Here is a 13,166-nt window from a genome sequence, read left to right on the forward strand (position 1 = left end):
TTGAGGGTCTTCCTCTTTTTTGCTGATGCTTTACGTTACCAAGCATGATGCCTTTCTCTAGGGGCTGGTCCCTCCTGACAACATGCCCAAAGTATGTGAGTATCCTTGCTTGTAAGGAGCATGTTGGCTGTACTTCTTCCAAGCCATATTTGTTCATTCTTTTGGCAGTCCATGGTATATTCAATATGCTTCACCAATACCATAATTTAAAGGCATCAATTCTTCTTCAGTCTTCTTTATTTATTGTCCATCTTTCACATGAACACAAGGCGATTGAAAATACCGTGGCTTGGGTCAGGCGCACCTTAGTCCTTAAATTGACGTCTTTGCATTTTAACACTTTAAAGAGGTCTTTTGCAGCAGATTTGCCCGATGCAATGTGTCATTTGATTTCTTGACTGCTGCTTCCTTGAGTGTTGATTGTGGATCCAAGTAAAATGAAATCCTTGACAACTTCAGTCTTTTCTCCATTTATCATGATGTTGCTTATTGGTCCAGTTGTGAGGATTTTTCTTTTCTTTATGTTCAGGTATAATCCATACTGAATGCTGTAGTCCTTGACCTTCACCAGTAAGCACGTCAAGTCCTCTTCACTTTCAGCAAGCAAGGCTGTGTCATGTGCATGCCACAGGTTGTTAATGAGTCTTCCTCTAATCCTGATGCCTTGTTCTTCTTGAGTCCAGCTTCTCGGATTATTTGCTCAGCATACAGATTGAATAAATATGGTGAAAGAATACAACCCTGACGCACATCTTTTTTTTTTTTAAAGGATATTTAAGAAATAGATACTATAGCTTGACCTTAAATTCTCATCTCCAGTTGCATAGAAAAGGCGTTTTTAATCAGTGTCCTCATCTCTAAATGCCAAGAGTCCTTGGAAGGAGTGTCTTCAAAAAGAGGGTTGTAAATATTAGAATTGATCATCATATGTCATTAAGCTGAACAGAAACTTACATAGTCATATTTGACTCCAGCTCTTGCTATCAAAGATATAAAAAAAACTAGTCCATCCAATCCCCTTGATATTTCTTGTATCTGCCATCTCCATTAAATATTTGCTTTCTCTAGTCCTCAGCCTCCAGTTCTTCCTATTCAAGGTTACCACAATTATTTTTCTAAAATCCAGGAAGGAACATGCTATTTCCCACTTCTGATGAAATAATTACATACTCCAAAGCATTTAAAACAGTAAAAGGTAAAACCTTAGTACACTGGTTTTGACTTAGTACATTGCCCATCTTCACACTCAAATATATCCCTCCACGCAATCTAGTCAGTTCATCTAGTGTTCCTGCTGTTTTGATCATGCTCACTTGTCATCCTAGAATTTACCTCCTCCCTTTTGTCACAAATTAAAACCATACTTAGCTTTTAAGACTCAGCTTGAATACTACCTACTCTGTGATGTTTTCTCTGCTCCATCTGCCCAATGGAAATAATTGCTTGTTTCTCTGTATTCTCATAGCATTTTGCAAGCATTTGTATATTTTAAAAGCTTGTTTCGTTTATCTGTATTGCTTGTCTTCCCCACCAGTTGTAAAATACTTGAGATTGGGGATCATGAAACTTTCCGATGTGTATATCCTACATTGCCTAGTATAGTGTTTCATGTATGTTCTGGATGTTAGTGCCTTCCATCTCCTTAACCGTTGCCTGGAATGAGGCACTCTTCCTCTGATATCTTTAAGTCTGTCTTTTGGAAAAGAAAACAAAAACAAAAAGTTTAGAACAGTTGTCCTATGTCCCTTCTTCACATCAGGGTTTCTGAAAGAAAAATCTATGCATCATATATTTAATTATTCACCCCCATTATATTCTTTAAGATTCTTCAATCCAGTATGAATTCACACAATTCCACAGTAATTTCCCTCACCAGAGTTACCAGTGACCTTAATTGGAAAATCTAATAACTTATTTTCAGAGTTTTTGTTTTTTACACTTGGTGAAGCATGTAACATTTTCATCTACATGGAACCCTCTCTCCTGATTTTTTTGATATCTCTTTCTCTCCATGTTTTTCCCTTTGCTTCTCGTATCCTTTGCTGAAACCTAGAAAGTAGACCTCAGAAAAGTTTGAGCTAAGACGTATGTCCAGGAATCATAGGGATATAGTTATAAATTAAAGGCAATGAAGTGGGTAAGATCACCAAGGGAAAATGTGTATTGTAAGAAGAGAACAAGAGACCAGGAATGCATATTGTAAGAAGGAACATGGAGGGAAATCAGGAAAAACCAACTTATAGAGGAGGTTGGACAGTGCAGAACATAGACCACATTTTAAAACTTTTTAATTGGAAAAAAATATTCAAATGTTTACATTTTTAGTGTGACACATTATTTTAGTATTGTATTAGTTTAAGAATTATAAACCATTTGTTCTCCACAGATTTCTTTAAGGCTTGGGATTTCATAGTTTTAAACAAAGATAGCTATTTTTCATAATTACACTTATAATCCTAACCAAGAAATGGATTTCTGTTTTATCATTCCTATTTTAGAGACAGGGATAGCTGAAGTCAAAACAAGGAGATAGCCCAGTAAAAGTGCTGGTACCTTAAAGACGGGGCTATAACTATTATTGGTTTACAACAAATACTATCAAAACTGGTCTAGAATATAATCAAAAGGGGCAGGTGCTCAAGCCTGAAGTTCACAACTATAGTTAGATCTGCATCATGGGCAGAGGTGAAGTCTGAGAGCAGTCAGGACCAGGACCAGGGGCCCTCTGGGCGACCAAGACGGGTGTTCAGCTGGAGTGTGGTCTTCAAGTGACTAAGGAACATGAGGTGAGCCCAGGAAAAGTGGAGCACACTCCACGAGCCGAGGTCAGAATGAGACGTGTCAGCTACAGAAGGCAAACCTGTAAACTTTCTGAAAGCTAAACTTTTTAGAATATATTTTTCTAAGTGTTAAGAGATAGATATTATGTTGTTTCTTTCTTCCTTTATATGAACTGTTTCATATGAAACCATCTCTTGTCCCCATGGGTGCATGTTCTACTTCACCAGATTGTCTTTGTTGATCACAATTAGAAAATTGAATTTCTCATTGTGCGGGAGGAGATTTCTAACATTTGTCCACCTGGTTAATGTGTCTTCCCATCACTTTAATTTTTTATAATAATTCTGTTTTAAAAATAGAGCATATGTCTTTTCATTATTTTAATTAAATATTGACCTTTATCTAGGAAAATGTTCACTTTTTTCCCCTGAGTTTAATAAATTGCTCCACATCTAGTTTATTCCTCTCCCAAATATGGGTGGAATTCCTATTTAATTTGTGCACTCAGGATTCCAGTTCTTATATAATAATAATAAAGTTTCATAGGAAATCACGTGACTCTATCTCTTGACCATATTCCTCGATGGCCTAATTTGTTACTCTTGAACCATATATTTGTCTTCTTATTCTCATTCCACAAACTTCCATGTGCTTTAAAAGCTGGTAAAATAATTCATAATCAACACCGTTGAAAATTGAGCAAGAGTTGGGCCAATTACAATATCTTCAGAACCTCATAAAAAGATTTGGAAACTAATCGCCATGTGAAGATTGTTTTGAGTCACTCCCTAAAAATCAGAATATTATGATCAATTGGTACAAGACCAGATGCCAAAGCCGTGTGGAGCTTTATATACTTCAGTCAACAAAAAGTTATCTTTTTAATTTATCTTAGATCACAAATGATTTTAATTCCATCAAACACTGAATGCCACAAGGACTTGTCTGTGGGCTGGAATGTTACATTGAGCGTGATCAGCTAATAGATTTTTTAGTTTAAGCTGAGCTTTCATTTAGAGGATGGGACTCAAGACAATTATCAAAATCATTTTTTAACTCAGCATCCCCCATCCAAAAAATTAATGAATGAAACTTTTGCCATGAGTATCTATTTCTTAGCTCTCCATGTTATCTGTAGGGACTGAGTTTATTGTAGTAAAATAAAATAGACCTAGTACTTACTCTGATGTCAGCTCTTACTATATTCTAATCAATTCATTATTTTTTTCTCTGTTTCCCAATAAAAATATGATATTTTTGAGAGTGGAAATTATGTCCCTTTTCAATTTTTTTCCACTTATTTTCCTTAATAGCTTACAGAGTATTTAGCATATTGTAGGCCTGCATAAATATTTGGCAATATTCTAGACCCCAAAAAAAAGAGACATATTAAAGAATTAAGTATCTCTTTTTCCCTGCTTCTTAGTATCTCATTTACCTTGTAAATTATAGTAATGTTTTTAATAACAAAGTAATAACTGCCACACTTAAATCAGAAAGTCTATACCCTAGTTCTTTTCTGTTGCAGCAGAACTTCAGGAGGTAGACAGTTGAGGAGAAAAAATTAAATAATTATTGGTTTATTATTGATTGATTCCCCCATCAAACCAATATGGTCATAACACTTGCTTAAAAGTAGATGTGTATTTTATATGAAAAAGGAAAATCTAATGTATAGGAATTATTTTTATTGAACACTTACTAGGTGGTAGATGTTATAATGTATGTTTTGCTTATGTTATTCTAATTTAACCCGCCAGGCAATATGATGACATAGATATTACTATGCACATTTTGCAGGATAGAAAACTGAGGAACAGAGTTAAGTATCTTGCCCAATGTCAAATAGCTAATAAATAATAGAGCTGTGATTTGTTCTTAGATTGTCTGACTATAAAGTCCCTGCTCTGTCTACTGTATTACAAAGCTGGATTTTAAAGTGATTAGATGTCAGAATATCAACGATGACCTCATCGTTGATTATATTGGAGCGTTAACATGTTTTTTTCAAAATAATTATGATTGTCACTAAGTGTAAGAAACCCAAGAAACTTTTGTTTTTCAGTCTACTTCTAAAGATTTTTTTCCTGAGAAAACAATTATTCTCTGCCTAGCCCACTTATACAAAATAACTATTGTAAATAAAATTTATGTAAGTGTACAAATCAGGCAAACCAGGCTGCTTTTAAAATATGGAAGCAGCTTCCTTTGAGACATTTTTGGGATTGAGTTTTGTTTATTTGTACAATTGTCAAATGTTTTAAATTGTGACAGAATAAATTATCCCATTGGGTTTCAGTCGCAGTACACATGCATATACTTAAAACACTTGTGCAATGTCTCTTTATTAATTCACACTGGTTTTGAGTTCATAATGCCTAGACTCATGAACATTATATAGGATTTTCTACATAATTCTGAAATCTTTGGAAACCATTGTAATTCTTCAATGGGTAAGGCATTCCTTGATATGGATTTGAGAGTATTACGGCTTTTTTTGTATATATATTCTTGACCTATCTTATGAAATGTACAAGTCAGGCTAATGCAAAACAAAAAATAACTATATTAAAATAATGTTTTCAGTATCAAAGCATGCAAATATCCATCAATTTGTCAATCCCCCATAGAAAAGTGACATGATTTTTATATTAACATTTGAGTGAGTCCACCAATAGGAAAAAATGATTTAAATAGAAAATGAGTGATTGTATCAGTCTTACTGAAAAACAATAAACAGAGTTTTCTTTTCAAGATTCCAGTGTTTGTTTTTTCCCTTCTGTAAACAAGATATAGATAGTTTTAGCTTTAAAAAAAAAAAGTGAATAAATCTCATTGAGCTCCCATTGCCCAAAGTAGGTAACAAACCAAATTGATGAAGTTAATATGCAGGTCAAATTCCTCTGCATAGTAAGGCCACCATAAGCTTAATAATGCTTTAATATGAATGCTTCTAATCTTTAAAGGGACATTCTAAATGCAGAACAAATGACCTAATGATTTCAATCAGTTTTATTAAGAACAAAAGCATAAATTATTTGAATAATCCCTTGGAGTTCATTGTAACAAAATGTGACCTTGTTAAATGCAACTGAACTCCATCCCTTTCCCTGGATGCTTTTGTACAAATAGAACTAGAACTGTCACTGGTAGTACATAGCTTTCTCTATGGGCACCAATATGTTCCACAACTGTAGACTCCATGTTTCCTTTACAAATTATGAACAAAGACTAGCAATTTCAGAGATAACAGGTTTCTGTCTTTTTTCAGTAATTTTTCCATCTGAGTATAGTGGAACTGATTCTAGAAAGACAAACACAAATTCTCTTATTCAGTGTCTTTCTTATTTTTGAAGAGTAAAAATAAACTACAAATTCATTATCTTTCATTTTAGTATAATACTTGATGTAATTAAAAATGTCTTTTGAGCTGGTGAAAAATGAGGAAATGTTAAAAGGAAGTAAAACTTAGTTTTTAAGGGAAATAATTGTGTTCAATTTTATTCAGATATTCCTTATTGTACCTAACTTTCATGATTATTGCTTTGAATTTGAGAGTAGTTGCAATCAATTTTACTTTTAAATGAATTTGTTCTTTATTACAAATGTTCTATTGCCACAGTTATACTTTTAGTACTGTGTATCATTGTGCAGTTGTATGTGGCACAAATATAATAAAACTAAGATTTATAATGTAATCAACTGAATGTATTGAATAAAGACTTAAAATTTTATTTTACATAAAAGCGTTAAAACTGTTTCTTATCTCCACAGGTATCAACTTTCCATTGGTATATGTAAAAATGAATATTTATTAATATTAGTGCATATTATTGAAAATCACTCCATTTTTTTCAGATCCTAGAAATTAGCAGAAATAATGAGCAAGAACATGACTATGAAGAGGCTGAATATTCTCCCAGTAAGTTTTCTTTTATGTTACATGTAATTGTAAAAGTAAGCATGAAGGGAATGTGGAAAGATATTTAATTAACCAAATGAGTTCTAATTTATAATATACTACTAAGGTAGCTTGCTAACTTAAATACTTCTAAAAAGTTCCAGGTTTAGTAACCAAACAAATGCTGTTTTTCCTACCCAGGAAGAATACACAAGTCAAGCCTATGTCAGTATTCTGACTACTTGACAACTATAATTTTGAGTTGTATGTTTTAAACAAAGTCACATTCTTTTCAGGCCTTGGTTTTCTCAATTATAAAATGAGAAGATTAGATTTGGATGCTAAGGACCTTACCGGGTATAATAGGTTGTAGTTCTATGTTCTAAGGTCTGGAAACTAATTTAGAATGTTCCTCCGCGTATATAAATTCTGCTCATTATGCCAGATTCATTGATAAACAATGGTTGCTAAACATCCTCACCTGCAGGTCTGACAGGCATCTCACATCCAATAATTCTAATTGAAAACTCTGGTTCCTGACACTCCCAAACCTGCCCTACCTGCTGACTTCTCCCCTCAGGAAGTGAAAACTCATTCTTCCTTTGTTCGGTTCAGTCCAAAAACCTTGGAGTCACCCTTGGCCTTTTTGCTTTCTCTCATACACCATATCCAATCATTCAGCCAATACTGCTGACTCTTCAAAATATAGCCAGCATTCAACCATGTCTCCTCCATTTCATTGTTATTTATCCTAGTCCAAGATGTCAGCAACTCTCCCTTGGATTATTGCAATAGCACATTAGTTCTCAACTGGGAGTTCTTCGGCAATGAACAGAGACATTTTTGATCATCATATCTGGGGCTGGAGGGGAGATTGCTGCTTGTAGGTAGAAAGACCAGGAATGCTGCTAAATATAATATAGTGCACAGGACAGACCCCCCCCCCGCAACAAAAAATTATCCAGTCCAAAATGTCAATAGTACCGCTGTTAAGAAACCCTGCCATAGCAGCTTCTACGCTTGCTACTTTTCAGACTCTATGTTTCATGAAACAACCAAAGCAACATATCACTCCTCTGCTCCAAATCCTCCAGTACCTTCCCATCATAAAATAAAAGAAAACCAAACCTGTTGCCATCAAGTCAATTCTGACTCACAGAGTTTTAAAGGAGCGCCTGATGGATTCAAACCGCTGACCTTTTGGTTAACAGCCATAGTTCTTAACCACTTCACCACCAGGGTTTCCCCTTCCCATCTACTCATGGTAAAATACATAATCCTTTTCAGTACCTACAAGGCCATAGGTGATATCTTTGATCCCATCTCTGGCCACCCTCTTACTCATTCTTGGCCACAGTGACCTTCTCAAACTTTCTGCTCCCTCTGCACAATCCTCCTCCATGTATCTACCTGGCTTCCTTCCTCACTCCGTATCATCAACCCCTCCACCATTGCTCACAATTTCCCTTCACTTGCTTCTTTTCTTCATTGTACTTATCACCATTTAGCACCTACATTTTATTTATCTGGTTGTTGGTTCCTTACCTGTCACCTCCTTTTAGAATATGTGATGAAAAGGATCAGAACTTATTTTGTTCACTGTTTTGGTCATATCTCCATTACCTGTAACAGCACGTAGTAGATGCCCAACTAAATATTTTTGGCCACTAACTTTTCATATGATAGCTGACCTGTAAATCAATTAGAAGGTGCATTTAAATGCAATACCTTAACTAGTATACTTTGGAAAACTAGTAAACTCCTTCGAACGTTATGGGAAACTCCCCCCACCCCGACAATAAACTAAATGTCAAGTTAATTAATTAATGCATTAAGTTTTAAGATTAGATATTTTTATCATTTTAAATGATATTAAAAGTGATTTTAAAGGCCATCATTGATTTTGACCATATATTAATTCTGACATTTAATTTTCAGAAGAACTCCCTGTAATAACAACATTATTTCGGTTCTTTGTACAAAACAAACTTATATCTACAGACAGTTTAGAACCAGAAACTCTCCCACATATGAAGCTCTGAGTGATTGTGATAGTGGAATCAGCCCTCAGCCTTGTTCATGGAGAGGACGTGAAGACATAGGACACCCTAAGTGAGCAGATTCTATTGATATCACAATTACTGAGTAGCTTGCTGAAATTCACTGACCAACTAAATCCAACTCTGGGTACAGGGCTGGATTCCAGGTGGTATATTTGACAAATACCACAGAGACTCTGTTGCTTAGTCAGTGCTAAGAAACACTGACCTCCATAAACCTGAGGGCGGCTCTAAGTAATTTCCGATAGTATGAATGTCATTCTAAGTTGATGATTGATTTGCCCAGACAAATAGTGAAGTCCCTTTGTTAGCCTGAGCAATGGTTTCTTTTTAGTCCTTCCATCATCTACTCCATTGGCATATCTAGAGAATACTTTATTTCAGGCTCAGTGTTTGGTGTTAGGGGTAGAAAGATGAATGAGATATCTGTGCAGCAATGAATATCAAGAATGAAAATCTGTCTGTGTTGCATAGACTGTTAATTAAAAGAATCTTCATTTACAGTTCTAGTACTGGAAGCTGTGTCTTTCTTCCTTCTCATATGAAAGAAGAAGAAAAAATCTATGTAGACATATGGGGTACCATCATGAGCATGGTTTTCCACATGGCTAATTTTTCTCCTGTTGCTGAAAAATTTCTACAGTTTGTCTCGTCATTTTATCAACATATTTTCTCCTCTGAACTCTGCTATTTGACTTCTTTAGCTGTATTTAAGTTTAGCTTCATTTTAAAACAATAGTGTTTGCTTTTCTATTCCACTAACAATGACAATTCACATATTCCCTGATTCAGTAGTTCCAAAGTCTGTTTTAAAATTTTTTGAACTCTTTGTTTAGAGAGTATGTTTATTAAAATTATTTTTTAAGATTTAAGGTTATTGTATCATACTGTCTTTTTTTTCCTATTTCCTTTCTGAAAAGAGTATTTATTGTGTACAGTATAAAAATAAATGATAAAATCATGGTGCTTAGAGTGGAGGGAATTTGACTAGATTATTTGATGAAGTTTCAGGATAGAATCCTTCACTGAGAGAACTGAGCCTCAGAGTTACCCACTAATGATGATTTGGATACCTTCACCATCAAAAAAAATTAATGTTTTTCATTATCAGTATTTTAACAAACTAGGCTAACATCTGGTGATAAATATATATTAAAATCATAACTAAGTAAGGGTCACAGATTCATTTTTATTGCATTATTTATATGCAAGTCAGAGTTTTTTTTGTTTGTTTTTTTTGGGTGTTTTCCTTGTCTTTACCTTTTCCATCACCTACTTATTGCCTATTTTATTAGGTCAGTTATACTGTTTTCTAATAAAAATGCAATAATGTTGTCAAACATATGAATCTACTCAAACAATAACTCCAGAGAATCAGAATATTATTATATGCATGAATGTGTCATGTACTGAGGTAGCAAGATTAAACGGAAGCTTTGACTTTTCATTTGGTAAATATTTTAAAAGCCCAGAAATGACTGTTCACCAAAGTTACACGTTTGACAGCTTTCCACTCTATCAGTTCATAAAAGTTTTATTAGCAGTGCTACTACTTCTGTATGAAATTACAAAATATGAAATGCCTCCAGATGGTGTGTTTAAAGGAAATAATACAATCTTTATCATAAACAGCCACACAGAATGCAGCATTTCATCACGGAAGTTGGCAGACTTGCAGGCTGGGTGCAGAAGGAGCTGAGGTGAATGAAACAGAGGAAGAAAATGAGAGTGAATCTGAGCACAGCCCAACGGAGGTTGACAGTGAGAGTTCTGACAACCAGTATGATGACTTGTATGTGTTCATTCCCGGAGACGATCCAGAGAATAGTTCGCAGGAGCCACTCCTGAGCAGCAGACCCCCTCTCCCCCCACCACGGCCTATAGCTGCTGCCGTCCAACCAGACAAACCTCATGTGACGCTGCAAGGTAAGTTTAAGGTGTAAAACAACAAAAACACTTTGATCGATTTTTTTTAGTTGCTATACTTTAACTGAAAGTTTACAATTCAAGTTAGTCTCTCATACAAAAATTTATACATATATTGTTATGTGATCCTTGTTGCTTTCCCTATACTGTGACAGCACACTCCTCCTTTCCACCCCAGATCTCCCGTGTCCATTCAGCCAGCTCCTAACCCTCTCTGCCTTCTCATCTCGCCTCTGGACAGGAGCTGCCATTTAGTCTCATGTATCTACTGAGCTAAGAAGCACACTCTTCACGAGTATCATTTTATGTCCCATAGTCCAGTCTAATCTTTGTCTGAAGACTTGGTCTTGAGAATGGTTTTAGTTTTGGACTAACAGAGGGTCCGGGGGCTATGTCTTCCGGGGTCCCTCCGGTTGCACTCAGACCATTAAGTTTGGTCTTTTTACTAGAATGAGAACTGCACCCTACTTTTCTCCTGCTCCATCAGGAACTGTCTGTTGTGTTCCCTGTCAGGGAGATCATTGGTGGTAGCCAGGCACCATCTAGTTCTTCTGGTCTCAGGATGATGAAGTCTCTGGTTTATGTGGCCTTTTCTGTCTCTTGGGCTAATACTTTCCTTGTGTCTTTGGTGTTCTTCATTCTCCTTTACTCCAGGTGGGTTGAGACCAATTGATGCATCTTAGATGGCCGATCACTAGCTAACAAACACACTTTAATAGGCTTACGTAGCAAATAGTGCACTAGCAAATCTACACGAAGATCAGCTTTTGAAACCAAAGCAATCTTCTCCTGATTTTTGGAAAGAGATCACCAGACCTTACTTTCTAGTCCATCTTAGTCTAGAAGTTCTGCTGAAACCTGTTTCATAGCATCATAGCAACAACACACAAGCCTCCACTGACAGATGAGTGATGGGTGCACATGAGGTGCAGAGCATGGAAGATGAGAATTCTACCACTGAGCCACCACTACTGTCTCTTTGACAAATAAGACCTAGGAAATGAGGCAATATATACCTGCCCCTACCTCTTTTTTATTTTTAACTTTAGGGAAAAAATCTCAATATAAAACTTTAAGTAAACAAATAAAATTTGGAATCTGTAGTTCTTCACATAGAATGAACCTCAGGCATTTAAGTAATACTCCTAGTCTTTTGGGCAGAGGGAAAGGCTAATGTTTTACAGATGATTTGAAAATGACCTTGGGCACTTTTCTGTTGGTAGCTGTTGCAGAATCAAGTGGTGAAAGGTTTATCACACATTGCATTTGTAGCTGACTCTTGAGACCGAAGTCTAAGAACACTCTGTTGCTGCTAAAGCAGAACAGTTAACATGGCTGTGATCTCCTTTGTTCAAGGACAAAAGAATTAAGGAGGGTTGTTGTTGTTGTTGTTGTTAGTTGTCATGGAATCGATCCCAACTCATGGCTATCCCATGTGTGCAGAGTAGAACTGCTTCGTAGGGTTTTCAAAGCTGTGACCTTCCAGAAGCAGATCACCAGCGAGACACCTCTGGATAAATTTGAACTACCAACCTTTTAGTTAGTAGTCCAGCAACTTAACCATTTGTGCTACCCAGGGACTCCTTAAGGAGTGTAATGGGAGGAAAAGTTTCTCTGGAGGGCATGAAGAGGAGCCTGCACATTGGGTTTATCTGCATGGAGTGTTCATCAGCCTGAGAAACTTGCAGCTCCAGGTTCACGCTTAGAGTCACTAGTTATCCCCATTTTATTCATTACTATTTTATATTTACTTTCCAAATTCAAATATAGTCTTACAAAAAGAAATTTAATACAGGTACAAAAAATATCCATTAACAAAACTGCATTTGTCACTATACCTTAGATGTTGAGTTCTAGAAGGCTATGGAGAAATCATATAAACACTGTTTCAAAGAGTGAATTCTGAAGCTATGAAACTTAGCATTTTTGTCCTTGAAGGTTTCATCTCTATGAGGGCTTAAGTTTATCAACATAAACCTTTATTAAGGTTATGTGCTGTATTTAGAGATGGAAAGTATAGAAAACCTAATGAACACTATTCTGATTCATTTATTCATTCAACAAATATTTATTGATCGCTTACTTTGTACCAAACTCTTGTAGATCCTTGAAATGTATCAATGATGTAGGTATATTAGTACTGGGGGGAGAAAATATGTTAGTAGTACACACACAGCAAAATTCTGGTATATTTTTCTCATTTTATTTTTTTTTTCTAATTTTATGAAGTTATTAAAATCAGTTGTTAAGAAAACAAGGTTGTCTTGGGTCAGTTATTTCTCTTAAAGGAGATAATATTTAATCATATTTTTCTTAATGTAAATTTCTATGTATGATATGTTGGTTAGGAGATCTACAACCACCTTACAGAGAATGTTCACTGGACATCTAAGACCAGAAGCATAACGTTGGCTAATGTATCTCCTGAAAAGTACCAAATCTAAAAAGTAAAATAAAACAAAAACCCACTGCTTTAGTTTAAAATCCAGTACTCTCTT

At 35.5% G+C, this 13,166-nt stretch overlaps 1 protein-coding gene across 7 annotated transcripts in view; it reads left to right on the top strand.

Annotated features, from left to right (window-relative positions):
- The window catches only part of LOC101351339 (B cell scaffold protein with ankyrin repeats 1), a 242,724-nt gene that overhangs the window by 176,423 nt on the left and 53,135 nt on the right, over positions 1–13,166 (top strand). For all 7 annotated transcript variants that reach the window (XM_023734728.1, XM_023734731.1, XM_023734725.1 and 4 more), the window contains exons 3-4: positions 6,640–6,703; positions 10,375–10,668. In XM_023734728.1, the coding sequence (XP_023590496.1) occupies positions 6,640–6,703; positions 10,375–10,668 (358 nt within the window). The remainder of the gene's footprint in view (positions 1–6,639; positions 6,704–10,374; positions 10,669–13,166) is intronic.

This window comes from Trichechus manatus, unplaced genomic scaffold (assembly GCF_000243295.1).
Source record: "Trichechus manatus latirostris isolate Lorelei unplaced genomic scaffold, TriManLat1.0 scaffold00071, whole genome shotgun sequence".
NCBI classification, from domain to species: domain Eukaryota; kingdom Metazoa; phylum Chordata; class Mammalia; order Sirenia; family Trichechidae; genus Trichechus; species Trichechus manatus.